This window comes from Triticum aestivum, chromosome 3B (assembly GCF_018294505.1).
Source record: "Triticum aestivum cultivar Chinese Spring chromosome 3B, IWGSC CS RefSeq v2.1, whole genome shotgun sequence".
Lineage (NCBI taxonomy): Eukaryota > Viridiplantae > Streptophyta > Magnoliopsida > Poales > Poaceae > Triticum > Triticum aestivum.
The window spans coordinates 555,841,483-555,861,320 of record NC_057801.1 but is presented as its reverse complement, the minus strand read 5'-3'; the positions used below and the strand labels follow the sequence as shown (position 1 = coordinate 555,861,320).

The following is a 19,838-nucleotide window of genomic DNA, read 5'->3' as shown; positions in this document are numbered from 1 at the left end:
TAGCATTTCTCATATTATATGTAGATGACATACTTTTGATGGGAAATGATATAGAACTCTTGGACAGCATCAAGGCCTACTTGAATAAAAGTTTTTCAATGAAGGACCTTGGAGAAGCTGCTTATATATTAGGCATCAAAATCTATAGAGATAGATCGAGACACCTCATAGGTCTTTCACAAAGCACATACCTTGATAAGATATTGAAGAAGTTCAATATGGATCAATCCAAGAAGGGGTTCTTGCCTGTGTTGCAAGGTATGAAATTGAGCTCAGCTCAATGTCCGACCACGGCAGAAGATATAGAAGAGATGAGCGTCATCCCCTATGCCTCAGCCATAGGTTCTATTATGTATGCCATGCTGTGTACCAGACCTGATGTAAACCTTGTCGTAAGTTTGGTAGGAAGGTACCAAGGTAATCCCGGCAAGGAACACTGGACAACGGTCAAGAATATCCTGAAGTACCTGAAAAGGACTAAGGAAATGTTTCTCGTTTATGGAGGTGACGAAGAGCTCGTCGTAAAGGGTTACGTCGACGCTAGCTTCGACACAGATCTGGATGACTCTAAGTCACAAACCGGATACGTGTATATTTTGAATGGTGGGGCAGTAAGCTGGTGCAGTTGCAAGCAAAGCGTCGTGGCGGGATCTACATGTGAAGCGGAGTACATGGCAGCCTCGGAGGCAGCACATGAAGCAATATGGGTGAAGGAGTTCATCACCGACCTAGGAGTCATACCCAATGCGTCGGGGCCGATCAAGCTCTTCTGTGACAACACTGGAGCTATTGCACTTGCCAAGGAGCCCAGGTTTCACAAGAAGACAAGGCACATCAAGCGTCGCTTCAACTCCATTCGTGAAAATGTTCAAGATGGAGACATAGAGATTTGTAAAGTACATACGGACCTGAATGTAGCAGATCCGTTGACTAAACCTCTCCCTAGAGCAAAACATGATCAACACCAGAATTCCATGGGTGTTCGATTCATCACAATGTAACTAGATTATTCACTCTAGTGCAAGTGGGAGACTGTTGGAAATATGCCCTAGAGGCAATAATAAAAGCATTATTATTATATTTCCTTGTTCATGATAATTGCCTTTATTCATGCTATAATTGTGTTATCCGGAAATCGTAATACACGTGTGAATAACAGACATCAACATGTCCCTAGTGAGCCTCTAGTTGACTAGCTCGTTGATCAACAGATAGTCATGGTTTCCTGACTATGGACACTGGATGTCATTGATAACGAGATCACATCATTAGGAGAATGATGTGATGGACAAGACCCAATCCTAAACATAGCACAAGATCGTATAGTTCGTTTGCTAGAGTTTTCCAATGTCAAGTATCTTTTCCTTAGACCATGAGATCGTGTAACTCCCGGATACCGTAGGAGTGCTTTGGGTATGCCAAACGTCACAACGTAACTGGGTGACTATAAAGGTAGACTACGGGTATCTCCGAAAGTGTCTGTTGGGTGACATGGATCAAGACTGGGATTTGTCACTCCGTATGACGGAGAGGTATCACTGGGCCCACTCGGTAATGCATCATCATAATGAGCTCAGAGTGACCAAGTGTCTGGTCACGGGATCATGCATTACGGTACGAGTAAAATGACTTGCTGGTAACGAGATTGAACGAGGTATTGGGATACCGACGATCGAATCTCGGGCAAGTAACATATCGATAGACAAAGGGAATAGCGTACGGGGTTGATAGAATCCTCGACATCGTGGTTCATCCGATGAGATCATCTTGGAGCATGTGGGAGCCAACATGGGTATCCAGATCCCGCTGTTGGTTATTGACCGGAGAGTCGTCTCGGTCATGTCTGCTTGTCTCCCGAACCCGTAGGGTCTACACACTTAAGGTTCAGTTACGCTAGGGTTGTAGGGATATGTATATGCAGTAACCCGAATGTTGTTCGGAGTCCCGGATGAGATCCCGGACGTCACGAGGAGTTCCGGAATGGTCCGGAGGTAAAGATTTATATATGGGAAGTCCTGTTTCGGGCATCGGGACAAGTTTCGGGGTTATCGATATTGTACCGGGACCACCGGAAGGGTCCCGGGGGTCCACCGGGTGGGTCCACCTGTCCCGGGGGGGCCACATGGGCTGTAGGGGGTGCGCCTTGGCCTAATGGGCCAAGGGCACTAGCCCCACATAGGCCCATGCGCCTAGGGTTTGAAGGGGGAAGAGTCCTAGGAGGGGAAGGCACCTCCTAGGTGCCTTGGGGGGGAGGGAAACCCCCCTTGGCCGCCGCACCCCCTAGGAGATTGGATCTCCTAGGGCCGGCCACCCCCCCTTGGCCCTCCTATATATAGTGGGGGAGAGGAGGGACTTTATACCTGAACGCCTTGGCCTTTGGTTGCCTCCTTCTCCCTCCCCAACACCTCCTCCACCTCCATAGTGCTTAGCGAAGCTCTGCCGGAGTACTGCAGCTCCATCAACACCACGCCGTCGTGCTGCTGCTGGTGCCATCTCCCTCAACCTCTCCTCCCTCCCTTGCTGGATCAAGAAGGAGGAGACGTGGCTGTTCCGTACGTGTGTTGAACGCGGAGGTGCCGTCCGTTCGGCGCTGGTCATCGGTGATTTGGATCACGTCGAGTATGACTACATCATCACCGTTCTTTTGAACGCTTCCGCTCGCGGTCTACAAAGGTATGTAGATGCATCTAATCACTCGTTGCTAGATGAACTCCTAGATGATCTTGGTGAAACGAGTAGAATTTTTTTTGTTTTCTGCAACGTTCCCCAACAAATCCCTCCACTCCTCCAGCCACCGCTGCGGGAGAGGGCGCCACACTCCCTCGCCTTCACGTTGTGCCACTCCTCCACCGAGGGGGAGGGGGGATGGGATGGTGAGCTCCCAGCCTTGTCATCATGGCGGGCTCGCTTTTGTGCGGAGGTGAACCGCCGTAGCCCCCTCGACCACTACGGCCGCGATGTCGAGGCGGTTGAAGGGTGGTTGTACGTGCGAAAAACGCTGAAGAAAGAGGGAGAGAGAGAGAGGGAGAGAGGGAGAGAGAGAGAGAGAGAGAGAGAGAGAGAGTTGGCGTCGGAGACAAAGAGATTGCGGGGAAGGAGGGTTCGGGATTTACAGGATAGAAATCCTAAGTCGGCCTGGATCCTGTAAATAAAGCGGAGACATCATGATTTTATGGGTCGGGCCTTTTTTACAGAATTTGCTCAGGCTGAATTTTTCCCGAATCATGTGAATCGGCCGGGATTTTAAGGGTTGACAAGCCTATACGGGATTTGCTAGAGATGCTATAAACCACCACCTCGTTCAAGCCTTACGTGGGGCTTGGGCATGGGTTTTGCAGCCAATCCGAACGATTTCGTTCAATGAAAGAAGATGTTGCTGTCGACTATGGGGTGTGCGTGTAGAATGTGTGTACGTGTGTTCATAGTGATATGTATATAAACATCTTCAATTGTGCTGTGTTTTAAAAAAAAAAAGAACGCGCATCGGAAAAAAAAAGCGTCCCATAGAGAAAAAGGAAGCAAACCAAGCGGTGATTGTCCGAAACAAACTTAATTTTCGGCCCCTCAGCAGCGGAGTAATGTATGGCTAACCAAGCTTCATCCGAAGAAGCTAAAACTTAATCAATCAATCATCGAAACGAAAAGTGCCGGAGAAAGGAGATGCGCGGATCTCGATGCGCCGTTGGCGCACTACCGAGCGTCATCACTTGCGTCGGTCGGTTGGTCGCTGAAAAGTGAAAACCAATCCTAAAAGAATATCACAGAAACAGAATACTCGAAATGGTTGAAGAAACGGAAGCACCTAGAGGCGCGGGGGCCATTGACCAGCCGCACCTTCCACCTCACCTCACCTACCCGCTCCCTCTCCCTCTCCCTCTCCCACTCCACGGCTGCACCGCACCTGCTCCGTTGGAAGGGAGCAAACCCTCCGTCGCCTATTTAGCCGAGACCCCGAGCGTGGAGACTGCACACATCCCATCCCATCCGCAGCGGCTTTACCTACCGAGAAGAAGAGAGAAAAAAGGTTCGAGTGCGTTCCAGAGTGAGGAGTGAGAAGAGATGGCTCCGGTGAAGCTGTACGGCGCGACCCTGTCGTGGAACGTCACCAGGTGCGTGGCGGCGCTGGAGGAGGCCGGCGTCGAGTACGAGATCGTACCCATCAACTTCGGCACCGGCGAGCACAAGAGCCCCGACCACCTCGCCAGGAACGTACGTGCCATGCTCTAACCGCCGCCCTCCCCTCCCCTTGAATTTCCCATCCGCGTCGATAGTTCGGCCCTGTGCCGTGTGCTTGCCTCTAATTTCACGAGGGTGATGTCGATTCGTTCGGTCCTCGTGCTGCGATCGGCGGAACAAAACTCAGTCAACTCCCGGCGAGGACTCGCTTCCATGCCTCTATCGCTGTTTGTTTTAGCGGGGGGCGGAGAGATGTAGCTGTCGCTCTCGTATAATCTAGCATCACGATTCGAATTTCAAAAAAAAAGTATCACGATTCGAGACTGGGGTTCGATATTTAGAAATCATTCGAGTATACGGTAGTATGAGTTTTTCCGCAGCTCGTCTCAGATCGGCGGGCCATTTGGGCGTGGACCGCGTGGTGACCTTAATTAATGCCTCTGCTGCTACCCAATCTTTTTAGTCACTTGACTTTAGGCCACTTGCAGTGTGGATAAAGTCATACTTTCCCCACATCCACACTTCCCACGCCACCGGCCACCTACTTCACTGTATCAAGTGTGTTAGTTTACGTCTTCTCCTAAACCTCGTAAATACAAAGATTTGGATTCGGTGTAGGAATTTGTTCTATATGTGTTACTAACACGGTGGTAGTGCTTTGCTAGTTCGTAGGTACCTTGACAGATTAATCTTGCAGCAAATCCCAAGCTCAAGCAGTATACAGTGTGAGCAAATCTGAAGCACTTCCTGCACCCAGCACCGACGCCACCACCCACCCTGTTATGTTACAAATTGTGTCACTTTGTACCAAGAGATCTCCCCCCCTAAACCTGGTAGTACTAAATACAATGGTTTGGATTAACTGTAAAAAACTTGGATCTGGATGTGCCCTTTAATCCTCTGCTAGTTCGATTAGAGATTTTTTTTGTAGGTCTTATAGGTTGGTCATTCCTATCCTTTGACTTCTTTCTTATCAATACACGCCATACATCCATTAGATTTGCTTGGTGGTAGGGAAGGTGTGGTAATAATAGGGTGGGGGTTACGGTTTGCAAGAAGCATGTTCTCTTCCAGGATGAGGCGTTCAGCAAACTATCTTACAACATTAACCCAGGAGTCCCAAGCAACCCGCAAATGCTCAGAAAATTGACAGCAAAACATAAAGCAGAACAAGATGTAGCCTGCATTCAGTACCACCTATTAAGCCCTGTCGCATTTTTTTGTTGCGCAGCCACTACAGCAGCATCTCATGGAGACTACACAAAAACATGCATAAGTCATATTTTGTTTGACCACCTAATCTTAGTGTGATAGTAATTATGACATGTGGTTTCTGTTTTTAGAGATTTGATCTTTTGACATATGATAAAACTCATTTTCCTCGTGTTGTTCTCTGCAGCCCTTCGGCCAGGTGCCAGCTTTGCAGGATGGTGACTTATACGTCTTCGGTATGATGCTACCTCTTGAGATGTTCTCTCTTTTCTACCTCTCATAAACAGAACTATAAAGGGTCATGATGCTTTTACATTACTGTTGCTGTGGTTGTTTGTTTTGCTGTTAATGTTGTTGCCTTGTAGTATAACAAAGCTAATGGTACCTGAGTCTTTACTAGAAACAAAGGAACAGTTTCATTTGGATTAATGATAATCCTTTGAAGGTGTTCTTCACATATCAGTATGTGATGACATGAGTAAAAAACAATGTTAATTGTTAGCTGCCGCCTGGCATTATATTATGAGTTATACCTTTTTGGAGTTTTCATCTACTACCCTCGTATGTTTGAAGATGAAGTAATAATTATATAGCTACCAACCACAAGCTTAGTCGGAAGTCAAACACATGAGTTATGGTAAGGTTTCCCAAGCAATCATATAGTCTATTTTTATGAGTTCTAATTTGAAATCTAATCAAGTTTAGAAATGATCATTTTACTAGTTTTAGACCAATTTATTGAAATGGGATAAAACAGTACCATCCTTTAGAATCCTCATAACTCTGGTTCTACTTTCTTGTTCTCTTTGTATTAGAATCACGTGCTATTTGCAAGTACGCGTGCCGCAAGAACAAGCCAGAGCTGTTGAAGGAGGGCGACATCAAGGAGTCAGCAATGGTGGATGTGTGGCTCGAGGTGGAGGCCCATCAGTACACTGCCGCTCTGAGCCCCATTCTCTTCGAGTGCCTTATCCATCCAATGCTTGGGGGAGCCACTGACCAGAAGGTCATCGACGACAACCTTGTTAAGATCAAGAACGTGCTGGCGGTGTACGAGGCGCACCTGAGCAAGTCCAAGTACCTGGCTGGAGACTTCCTCAGTCTTGCGGACCTTAACCATGTGTCTGTCACCCTGTGCTTGGCGGCTACACCCTATGCGTCTCTGTTCGACGCGTACCCGCATGTGAAGGCCTGGTGGACTGACCTGCTGGCGAGGCCGTCCGTCCAGAAGGTCGCAGCGCTGATGAAGCCATGATCTTAATTGCTGGTGCTCGTTCGTCGCGAAATAAGCCGAGGTGTGTGCCCCCCGATGTGTGCCTGTACGAGTGTGTGTTCTTGTGATGTCTCCTCGTGTTGAATGTTCAGGCTTGTGCTTGCGATCCTGTCTCATCTTTTACTGAAATGAGCGTTCCTATGCTCTGGTTTAATAATAAATTGTGCCTAGATATTATCTCAGCTTCAATATTTTCTCAGCTGTTGCTTCGATGATCTGTCCATTAGCAATTTAGCTGCCTCGGTATCCAATCCTGTTTGGATGTGAGAAGGGGGGGGGGGGGGGTCTGTTTCAGAAGACGCAGCGATAATTTGATCCTCCTCTGTTGAATAGTTTCAACGGCCAAAGAGCACCATATGATTCTCCTATATTGGACAGTTTCAACGGCGAAAGAGCACATCCAGCATGTGTAGTGATATTTGTCCAATGCCTCTTCACAATGGTGTCATTGTTCAGAGGATGTTTGCACTCATGTCCCACAAGCCTGGCAACACAAGAGCTGAATCACGTCTGTAAAGATGATAAAAAGGTCTCCCTGGTGCAGTTTGTTGCGCCGAAGAGGGCCTCTCTTCAACGCGAAGGTGTTTAGCTTTGTGTTGCTTTCTTTAATTGTTTAGTAACTAATTTTTTTCATGCATAGACCAGTTTCTTTCATTTAAGTGTTTTGCATAGATCCACGTGACTAGCACTATTTCTTTCTTGGGTCATCAAACTCCTCTCCTTCTCTTAATTATCTTGTAACATCAGATTTTCTTTTACCTAGTTGACAGCTTTAGCACATGTATGAGGTGGAGCACTAGAAGGTCTCATGGGCTCTTCAGATGTGGTTGTTGCTGCTAGGCAAAACCCTCCCTTCTGTCATGGAAATCGATGGCATGTTGCGAGGCGCTGAGCTTTGCCTTTGACTCAATGTCAGGCGCGTCTGATTCGCTTCAGGTTGCTACTTCAGGTTGCTAGTGTGGGGAACTCAGATCGCTTCCTTTTTTCGTTAAAAAGTGAATTTTATCGATTCAAAATTTTCATCAAAAGGTGAGTTAATTGATTTAAAATAAAGTAATTGTTTGGTGTATTAACACTTTTCAATTAATTTAATCCACGAATAAATCATGATGCTAGCAATAACAGTATGAAGCTCATACAATCTCTAAACATGTGAGCACCTATCGAACATAGAACAGAAACATCTATGAACATAGTAAATACGATTAGCACATGAACAAGTAAATAGGGGATGGACAGATCATACCCACCAGTAGGCCAGGCTAAAGCCGCAGCAACGCTTCCTCTGCAGCCTTCTTCTTTCCTGTAGCGCCGCTAGCCACGGGGTCGGTGTCGAGGAAGTAGTCGAACTAAAGGACAAGGATGAAGATGAACAGGGAGCAGTCACACTAGGAAGCTCCCCAGAAACCTTATCGCCCTTCTCCCGGTGCATGATCGCAAAGGACGGGGTTCCGGAGGCCTGCTCCCCCGAATGGTCATGCATGCGGTCGACAGGATGGGACCGTCGAAAGCAGCAACAGTGAGTGGAACGATAGAGTGGAAGCTAGGGTTCCCAACGCCTCCAATATGTAAGCCTTCTGGTAGGTAGTCGTGGTGTTGGGAAACGTAGTAGAAAACAAAAAAAATCGCACCTACGATCACCCATGGTCAATATGAAGATGCATAACGGGTTGAGATCATGATCATTACCTTCACCGGGTTGCAGTGAAAGAAGAACGTGTGGTGCAGATCATACTTGGAGTCCCTTAAACCGTCGATGAACGATCCCTTGTACCCCCCAGAAACAGTCCATCGAACTGAAGACTGAAAGCACAGCCTGTCTACTAGGTTGCAAAGAGTGCAGCCTTCACGATCTGGCAGCACTTCACCATCCAAAGCTAATCATCGTCAGAGAAATAGAGGGAGGAGATTAGAACCACACAGGGATTCTATTTTATGAGGACAAGAGGATTAGCATAGCTCTAATTAGTCAACTAGGACCAACTAGAACTAGAACTACAAGAACTAGAGGAGGGTCCAAAACTTGTATATCCAAAAAATGGAAATCCTCTAGTATATATAGGTTGGAGGGGAGAGGAGGGGCGCCACAACCTCCCCTTTGGCCGACCAAGGGAGGAGGAGTTGGACTCCTCCTCCACTCTAATTCGGCCCCCTTGCTTAGGGAAGGTAGACACTTTCCCACTTGGGCCTTTTTGGCCCAAGTTGCCTTCCACCTCTTGGTCTTTTTAGGCCCCGTTGATATTTAAATTAAATATAAAATGTTCTAAATATTTCTAGACCATTATATATATTTCAAATCTCCGAAAACTTTTTCCACCTATATATAATTTATCGGTAATACCCAGTATTGCCCGATACTCACCAAAACCCTTCCGGTGACCCTGAAACGCTTCCGGATCCTCTCGAAACTATTCCGAATATTCATGTAATAATTCCACAAATATATTCTCATGACTCCCGTCCTACTAACACTCAACAGATTGTGATCGCCTTAAGCTTGTGACCCCGTAGGTTTGGTAACTCGCAAACAGGGACGAAACCGTTCGTTCAATGATTGACAGCGGGACCGTGGACGTCCATATTGGTCTCTGTGAGTACATGAATGATATTCGAATGAACTTTTGGTTATCATGTGATGTTCTCTTTTCTTTGCGATACCTCACAAAACCCGTGATACATCGGTATCCTCCTGAGTCATCACCATGCTCACTATACCGAAATCCTCATTACCTGTTTTGTTCTTCTTTCTCGTTATTGTGTTCCGGCATCCCCGTGACGAAATCATGTGTGTGTGGCTATATGATGATTTGATGCTGTCACACCGAGAGGGACCTAAGAATATCTCTCCATCGTCAGAGGAGCAAATCCCACTCTCGAGCTATCCGGTCACTTGTCAAACTTTCTAATGAACCTGTAAATTGTCGATATGATCACCATGTTACAGGTGATGTTTAAGCAACTCCAAAGCCCATCGTACGGTAAGAAGTGATCACGATACTCTCAAGGTCTAAGGAGAAATATCACCGTGTTATTACAATTGAATGCAGAAAATATTAACTCAATTCATAACAAATAAGATTGGGTCGATTCAATTTGATTGTTCTTCCAACGTCATAATCTCAATGTTCTTTTAGGACTATCGTTACACTTAACGATATCCTAAGATCCAGAAAACATGATCACCAACAACACTTGTGCCAGTCTTATAGGTGAGACTGTAACCTTTTATTTACTGTTTATCATTCCACATGTGCATATGAGTTTTCCACTGAATTGCATATTCCAGGATCATAGCAGTTATAACATAGAATATAAACTCTTAACTATGAATATGAAAATATAATAATACAAACATTATTGCCTCTATGGCATATTTCCAACAGTCTCCCACTTGCACTAGAGTCAATAATCTAGTTAACACTTTTAACTTTTACACCAATGGCAACCTGGTGTTAGTCCATGCTTTGCTTGTGGTATAGACTTCGTCCTATCGAATCTGGCAACTTCAGATCCATGTGTATCATTTGCATTTCTATGCATCTGTCATGCTTTCACATGAATTCATAATTTATGTGCAACAAGCTTAGTATATATTGAATCACTGGCAAGACCTTTGATTCCTTAGATTGAGCCATAGAACTACTATATGAGAACAATGTTCTATTTGCACAATCATCTAGAAACGTACTAAGTTCATAAATGAACCTTTGATTCATTACCCTCTATTGTTGCTTCTAAAGTGACAATATACTTCTGTTGAATTCACCACAGTAACTTTCTTGGACCAATTCCGACTTACTGTGCCACCATAAATCATTTATGAAATCGAAATTCGCTTGAAGCACCGATTGAAGATTTTTGTTGATGTACTACTTACATCAAGCATGTGTTGATGTAAACTCCTTACACCAGTCTCTTCATTTTCTCCGTATGCGAGAAACATGTCGTCAGTACTCAACAACATTTTCATTGTTGTCCTATGATCAACAATTTGATTTTTCTGATAACTTTACTCACAACTTACTTGAAGTACTAGACTTATCTGGTCTTTTACATACCATGCAATTAACACAAGCGTGATTGAAATCATGTATTTCCCTTATCAGTATCTCAAGATACCGATTCTTGCTAAGAACTCCTTCCATGTGACTTTGACAAGAAAACTCTTCTTGACGCTTTTCATACTAAAGTGCTTTAGTACTTTGTCAATATGTATTTTGGCTAAGACCGATTAGACACTACTATCCCCATAGATTATTATGTCTAATAAAAAGGACTATATTTCCTAAGTACTTTAATGAAAAACTATCTTCAATAAAGTCTTAATCCGTGTCAAGAAATTTATATAATTTTCAATCAACAATGTGTCATGCACACACAGTGCTTAGAAATATTATCATGCTCCCACTTACTTTCTTGTAAATACAAGCATCTTTTATTCTATTATTTGGTCAATTCATCAAAACAAACATTCCAACTCCACTATGCCTGCTTCAGATTATTACTGGATCTCTTGAAATTTGCACACTTACTAGCATCCTCTGATCGAGAAAATTACCTTGGACCGTATCAAATATACAACGTTGGTTCTATTTCCATCTTATGGGAATCATTTTGACATCCATCTATTATATCTCCTAACTGAAATAGTTAACAATTGCTAGTTTAATCCGAACTGACTTTAAGTATTACTATGATGAGACAATCTTGTCATAATCAACTCCTTGATCTTGTCATAAACTATTTGCAACAAGTCAAGCATTATAAAACATTTTTAGCTTTGTAAATTTATAGATCCATCACTACACTTTAGACTTCTAGTCTTTCAGAGGGTCTATCAAGTTCTAAACTTGAATTATGTGTATGGATACTATCTTAGATTATTTTGATGTATAGCCGATTCCGGAGTTAGGTCCGATCAACACTTCTCTGTGTACCATAGGTTCATTGTTTGTTTCAACAATATTTCGTCTGCACACCCTGAATGTTTATACGAATTTTCCAACCTATATAGTTCAATTGCACGTTCGACCAAAGTCTCTATATCCTATGATGAGGTTTCTGTATCAGTGGCAGTAAGAAATTTTAGAACTACTTATAGCTTTTCTTTTCTTTGACCTGACCACGAAGATTCTGCAATCTCATCGAATTGCACTATACTCCCACTTACTCTTTTGCATAAAACTTTTTCTTTAAAATTTATGCACTCTATGAGAAAACACTTTGCGTCTCCATAGTGATGGAGGAATACCCAACCATTTGGGATAACCTACAAAGTAGCACTTATTTCAACAAATTCGATGGCATTGTTTCAAGTGTAAACGCCATAGTCTCTAAAGCTTCACATTAAAAGTATATTGGCGGAACAATCAATGTTACCTCTGATCTCACCATGTCATACATGGCTTATTACATCTACTCAAAACACTCTACTCTTAGAAGTGTTTCTAGGAGGTGCAAGCTACAAAATTCTTTCATAGCTCATCAGACATTCGCTAAATTTGTAACTCGAATATTCTTTTTTTGCAATCCAATTGTAGAAACATAATTTTCTTTTTACAATAATTTCTACTCTATTCTGAAAATCTTTTGAAACATTTCAAAAGATCCAGATTTATGTCTCAATTAGTAAATACAAATATCTACTTGAGTCATCCGTGAAAATAGATAAATCAACTACTTGCAATAACACTTATTGGACTACATACATCAATATGCATATTTCCATTTTATTTTTATTGCTCGTTCTTTATGGCTTGTGAATGGTATTTTAGTTTACTTCACTATTTGGACGAAAGTTGCAAGTGTTAGATGATTCTTAATCATATGATTCCTGATTTCCATCACTATGGAATTTCCCCATGCGGGTTTCTCCAATGCGACTAAATGCAGTGCCACACATATGTGGTATTTTGGTGTTGCGACATTTAGCGTCAGTGTTATGGATGTTCAATGCTATCATCAATATTCATAACTTCAATCCTATTCACAATAGGAGTATGGCCCTTTTGTTCATTACATCGAACAACTATTGTTCTCTTATGAACAACCTCCTTGCAACTTCTATGCAATGGGCTAGAGTGTATGAAACTCTAAAATAAATTATGACAATAAATTCAGAGGTAATATGTTGATGAAAAAGTATCATAACTTATACAAATTTTTCAACACGTATTTTAACCTCATCAATTTGTTGGTCATTAGGCCGTAGTAATTCTTTCATCGGTTCGCAACAACATGAAATCGAGTCGGTATCCTTGTGATCAACTTTTAACCACAACTCCCAAAGAATATGTTGTTTAACAATTTAATCACAATTCTCAAGTATTACATTTTACTTGATTGACTTTCTCTACATCTTTATAACTTGTATGCCATTCATACCTAAGCTGGACATTCTAGTCTTCTTTTATTTTCGTCTCTATACTTCTTACAGTTTTACTTTCAATATTTCTCCCACTCAATAGAAGAATCACTAATTTATTAAGAGTTGCATGAGCCCGAACTTCCCTAGGCATGTAAGTCTCATTACATCCTTTGGTTTTGTTCTTTCTCTTTAAGTTCTCGCCATCAACTCATGACTGGCGTTCTTCTGGGTCTTACATATTTCAGTCTTAAACATAGTTGAACACTTCATTGGATCTTGCAAAAAACACTTTTTAGATATTACATATCTTTTAATCTTTGTTTGTTTCTGAAAACAATTTTCAGTTCCAAGAGTATCACATAACTATTCCAAATACTTTTGAAGTTTGGATTTCTCAGAAGGGCCAGGTTCTGTGCCAGAAACTCCTCAAAGGTAAGTAGCACTGGTTGTGGTGGAGGAGATGGTGCTGGTTGCAATTGAGGAACCCTATCGGCCGCCATGCACTCAACAACGTGCTGCATGTTAATTGACCAAGCAAGCAAGAATGTCAGAAGAAATGCAAGTGCAAATATAGAAGTGAGATGAAACGGGCCAAACTAACTGCCATCATGCGAGAGTTGTGCTCATGAAATGCTAAAAGGCTCGCGTGCCAAGGATATCGCAACTATGCTGGTCGCTGCTTTGCTCTTGTTAGTGCCTATTGTCCTATCGTTGTACTTACATTCATACCTAGTGGATTGTGTGAAATCATTTTGCATTATAGCTTGATTATCCACTGTTCGCTCCAAATTATTAGATCTATATTAGTGCTTACATTAATGTAGAATAAACCCAATGCTTATGAAGAAATTTAGTTCTGCATTTTCTTGTAAGTATCTGCTGTCCTTCATCATTGTACTTATATTGCCAGCTAGTTCTTCATGTACACTTTGCAGCTTATTTTCCCTTGCCCTCCATTTTCTACACATCAGATCTATATTTACTCTTGCCAAAATATTGAATAAAATCAATGCTACTGAAGAAGTTTAGCTATACATTGCTCTTGTCAGTGCCTTTTGCCTGTATGATGTATTTACATTTGTACTCTGCATCTTAGCTTAAATAATCACCATTTGTTCCTATATTTTCACATCTATATTTACTCTTAACAAAATGTAGAATAAAGGCAATGCTCATGAAGAAGAGTCCGCGGTAAACTTCTTGAATTGCCGGTCAAAGGCTTTATAGAGCTGGTCTTCACTACTAATGTAAGTTTGTCCTCCTCGAGCCTTTAAACTTTGTTGTGTACATTTGGATAGCTATGACTGCAAATGTTGTTCATTTTTGTCGTCTGCATCAAATTGCTTGTTCAAAGTTTATAACGAAGAAGTACATAAACATAAGTTTGTCCTTCTCAATTTCAATCTTTATTTGTACAACCTAGTTCCTTATTCATACCATGTAAATTAAACTAAACATAGCAAGTTATCTTCTTTAGCACTGGATGTATGCTTGTGTTCTTGATCTGTAATCCAGTGGTGAGGTGAAACTTCCAACTCCAGCACAATGTCATATCCTTCTATGTCTTAACTATGAACAATGCCATATTATGTTAATGTTATTTAAATCATGTCTTTTTATTTACCAATCTGAAATGGTATAAATTGACAGTACACTCACCATTCATATTTACACGGTGTTTAGCACTACATATATGCTTGTGTTCTTGATTTGTAATCCAGTGGTATGGTGAAGCTGGCCGATCCTGCACAATGCCATTTACTGTCGTCTTAACTATGAACAATGCCTATTATGTTAATGCTATTTTAAATCGTGTCTCTTTATTTCTAACAAAGAAATGAGATGAATTGACAATGATGTTGCTTATACGTGCAAAACTTGTTATCTACCTACTTGTTTCTCTTTCAGGGATGCTAGGAAGAGCTGCCACAATGATAGTGAGACGAACCCGTTGTTTGTTACTCTAACATATATTCCAGAGAAGAAGGCAACACATCTTGAGGGTAGAGATACAACCCCAAAGTCATGCCTTGATGTAGTGTCGAACTTACTCAGTGACGCAAGCTCGATGAAGTCGCCGCCTGAATCTGTTTGACTTATTCAGTCTGAAATTCAAGAAGAAAGACATGCTTCGGCTCGAATCCGACTAGAACTCCAATCTCTATGCAAGATTAACCATAAGTACAGGACGTCTATTCATGCTATGTTGCTTGAGTTGGTGGATATAAGCATAAAACAAGCGCAGTATCAAGTTGCTAAGCTGCTTGCGCTGCAGCTCCTGGGCAGGGCTAACCTTTGTTGAACTATGTTGAAGTGCTGTCGATTATCTCTATTATTTTGTCGACGCGTTTACTTCCACTGGTAGCGACCTACCCAGTGTATGGAATCTGCTGTCTGGTTGCCCTTTATTATCATTGGCGGTGAACTTTGATGCCCAGAGGATGTAATATGCTGTAATTTTTTTGTTGTATAGTCTAGGTTTATTCTTCGTCACGATGATGTAATTTATTTGCTGTTTATGATGTCGTTGCTCTAAGAAAAGGTCGTAATCTTCGATTAGAATGCAATGAGCCAATAGGTTTATATAAAAATAATTTCGGTACTAAAACTGATCAGGTGCCAATCGCTAAAATGGGCCGAACCGTGGGCCTATAATCATCTTGGGCCATGATACTTCTCCAACGTATCTATAATTTTTTATTGTTCCATGCTATATATTATCTGTTTTGGATGTTTAATGGGCTTTAATAAGATATTTTATATTATTTTTGGGACTAACCTATTAACCGAGGGCCGAGTGCCAGTTTCTGTTTTTTTGCCTATATTAGAGTTTTGCAGAAAAGGAACACCAAACGGAGTCCAAATGGAATGAAACCTTTGCGATGATCTTTCTTGGGCCGAAAGCAAACCAGAAGACTTGGAGATGAAGTTGGAGACGTAACAAGGAGGCCACGAGGCAGGAGGGCGCGCCTAGGGGGTAGGCGCGCCCCCCACCCTCGGGGCCCCTCGTAGCTCCACTGACCTAGTTCTTTCGCCTATATATACTCTTATACCCTAAAATATCAGGGGGAGCCACGAAACCACTTTTCCACCACCGCAACCTTCTGTACCCGTGAGATCCCATCTTGGGGCCTTTTCTGTCAATCTGCTGGAGGGGGATTCGATCATGGAGGGCTTCTAATCAACACCATTACCTCTCCGATGAAGCATGAGTAGTTTACCACAGACCTTCGGGTCCATAGTTATTAGCTAGATGGCTTCTTCTCTCTCTTTGATTCTCAATACAAAGTTTTCCTCGATGTTCTTGGAGATCTATTCAATGTAATACTCTTTTGCGGTGTGTTTGCCGAGATCCAATGAGTTGTGGATTTATGATCAAGATTATCTATGAATATTATTTGGTTCTTCTCTGAATTCTTATATGCATGATTTGATATCTTTGCAAGTCTCTTCGAATTATCGGTTTAGTTTGGCCTACTAGATTGATCTTTCCTGCAATAGGAGAAGTGCTTAGCTTTGGGTTCAATCTTGCAGTGTCCTTTCCCAGTGACAGTAGGGGCAGCAATGCACGTATTGTATTGTTGCCATCGAGGATAACAAGATGGGGTCTTCATCATATTGCTCGAGTTAATTCCTCTACATCATGTCATCTTGCTTAATGCGTTACTCCGTTCTTATGAACTCAATACTCTAGACGCATGCTGGATAGCGGTCTATGTGTGGAGTAATAGTAGTAGATACAGGCAGGAGTCGGTCTACTTGACACGGACATGATGCCTATATTCATGATCATTGCCTTAGATGTCGTCATAACTTTGCACTTTTCTATCAATTGCTCGGCAGTAATTTGTTCACCCACTGTAATATATGCTATCTCACAAGAAGCCACTAGTGAAACCTATGGCCCCCGGGTCTCTTTTCCATATTATTGAATCTCGTGTACATCTTGCTAGTTTCCGATCTACTATTTTGCAATCTTTACTTTCCAATCTATACAACCAAAAATACCAAAAATATTTACTCTACCATTTATCTATCTCAATCAGATCTCACTTTTGCGAGTGACCGTGAAGGGATTGACAACCCCTTTATCGCGTTGGTTGCAAGTTCTTGATTGTTTGTGCAGGTATTCGGTGACTTGTGCGTCGTCTCCTACTAGATTGATACCTTGGTTCTCAAAACTGAGGGAGATACTTACGCTACTTTGCTGCATCACCCTTTCCTCTTCAAGGGAAAACCAACACAAGCTCAAGAGGTAGCAAGAAGGATTTCTGGCGCCATTGTCGGGGAGATCTACGCCAAGTCAAGCCATACCAAGTACCCATCATAAACTCTTCTCCCTTGCATTACATTATTCGCCATTCGCCTCTTGTTTTCCTCTCCCCCACTTCTAAAACGATTTTCGAAAACCTTTGCCTTTTCTTCGCCCCTCTTCCGTTCGTCTCTTTCCGCTTGCTTCTTGTGTGCTTTTGTGTTGGTGTGCCTGTTTGCTTTGATGGCTCTGCCAAAAAGCCTTGATCCTCACTTTAGGAGGTTGGAAGAAATTGAAAACAACATTAGAAGCTTTATGTCTTTGCAATTTGAGCATAATAATTTCTTCAAAAATGAGCTTAAAGAACAAAAAAGTTTAATGGAATACATGAATAAAGAGCTCGATGATATGTCGAAGGAATTTTATGGTTTGAAATCTTAGTTTGCTCATCTTGAAAAATTAGTAGGCCAAATTTCTAATAAACAAGCCACTTTAGTTAATAAGATGGCCGCTAAACCGGAAGACCTACATGATAATAATGATGAAGATCTAAAAGTGATTGATGTGACTCCTATTAAATCTTTGTTTTCCAATATGAATCTTGATAAAGATGGGATTGGAGAAGATTCAACTTTAATTAAAAGGTGTCCCAATGATTTGGAGTTTTTAGATCTAGATGCAAAAATTGACAGAAGTGGGATTGAAGAGAACTTTAAGTAGCAATGAACCCACTATTTTGGATTTCAAGGAATTTAGTTATGATAATTGTTCTTTAATAGATTGTATTTCCTTGTTGCAATCCTTGTTAAATTCTCCTCATGCTTATAATCAAAATAAAGCTTTTACTAAACATATCGTGGATGCCTTGATGTAATCTTTTGAAGAAAAGCTTGAACTAGAAGTTTCTATCCCTAGAAAACTTTATGATGAGTGGGAACCTACTATTAAGATTAAGATTAAAGATTATGAATGTTATGCTTTGGGTGATTTGGGTGCTAGTGTTTCCACGATTCCAAAAACTTTGTGTGATGTGCTAGGTCTCCGTGAATTTGATGATTGTTCTTTAAATTTGCATCTTGCGGATTCCACCATTAAGAAACCTATGGGAAGGAATAATGATGTTCTTATTGTTGCAAATAGGAATTATATGCCCATAGATTTCATTGTTCTTGATATAGATTGCAATCCTACATGTCCTATTATTCTTGGTAGACCTTTCCTTAGAACGATTGGTGCCATTATTGATATGAAAGAAGGAAACATTAGATTACAATTTCCGTGAAGGAAGGGCATGGAACACTTTCCTAGGAAGAAAATTAAATTGCCTTATTAATCTATTATGAGAGCCACTTATGGATCGCATACCAAAGATGGCAATACCTAGATCTATTCCTATTTTTATGCCTAGCTAGGGGCGTTAAACGTTAGCGCTTGTTGGGAGGCAACCCAATTTTATTTTTGTTCTTTGCTTTTTGCTCCTGTTTAGTAATAAATAATTCATATAGCCTATGGTAAGATGTGATTTTATGTTTTAATTAGTGTTTGTGCCAAGTAGAACCTTTGGGAAGACTTTGGTGAAGTCTTTGCGATCTTGCTGTGAAAAACAGAAACTTTTGCGCTTACGAGAATAGCTGTCATTTTTTTTACAAAACAGTGATTTTAGGTTGATTCTTTTTGCAGAAGATTAATAGACAAATTACTCACGTCCAAAAATTTATTTCACAATTTTTGGAGTTACATAATTATTCAAAAGTTACAGATTACTACGCACTATTCTGTTTTTGACAGATTTTGTTTTTCATGTGCTGTTTGCTTATTTTGACGAATCTATGACTAATATCGGGGGGTATGAACCATAGAAAAGTTGGAATACAGTAGGTTTAACACCAATATGAATAAAGAATGAGTTCATTACAGTACCTTGAAGTTGTGATTTATTTTCTTATACTAATGAAGCTCATGAGATTTTCTATTGAAGTTTTGTGTTGTGAAGTTTTCAAGTTTTGGGTAAGGATTTGATGGACTTTGGAATAAGGAGTGGCAAGAGCCTAAGCTTGGGGATGCCCAAGGCACCCCAAGGTAAAATTCAAGGACAACCAAAAGCCTAAGCTTGGGGATGCCCTGGAAGGCATCCCCTCTTTCGTCTTCGTCTATCGGTAACTTTACTTGAGGCAATATTTTTATTCACCACATGATATGTGTTTTGCTTGGAGTGTCTTGTATAATTTGAGTCTTTGGTTTTTAGTTTACCAAATCATCCTTGCTGTACTCACCTTTTGATAGAGGCACGCATGATTCGTGATTTATTAGAATACTCCATGTGCTTCACTTATATCTTTTGAGCTAGACAATATTGCTCTAGTGCTTCACTTATATCTTTTTAGAGCACGGCGGTGGTTTTATTTTATAGAAATTGTTGATCTCTCATGCTTCACTTGTATTATTTTGAGAGTCTTTTAGAACAGCATGGTAATTTGCTTTGGTTATAAAATTAGTCCTAATATGATGGGCATCCAACATGGGTATAATAAAAACTTTCATATAAAGTGCGTTGAATA

At 41.5% G+C, this 19,838-nt stretch overlaps 1 protein-coding gene across 1 annotated transcript; it reads left to right on the top strand.

Annotated features, from left to right (window-relative positions):
* Positions 1-3,870: 3,870 nt before the first annotated feature.
* On the top strand, positions 3,871-6,850 carry LOC543001 (glutathione S-transferase 1). Its single transcript, XM_044494256.1, has 3 exons — positions 3,871-4,209; positions 5,576-5,624; positions 6,204-6,850. Exons 1-3 carry the CDS (start codon positions 4,060-4,062, stop codon positions 6,641-6,643), a joined length of 639 nt encoding a protein of 212 aa, XP_044350191.1. The 5' UTR covers positions 3,871-4,059; the 3' UTR covers positions 6,644-6,850.
* The last annotated feature ends 12,988 nt before the right edge of the window (positions 6,851-19,838 follow it).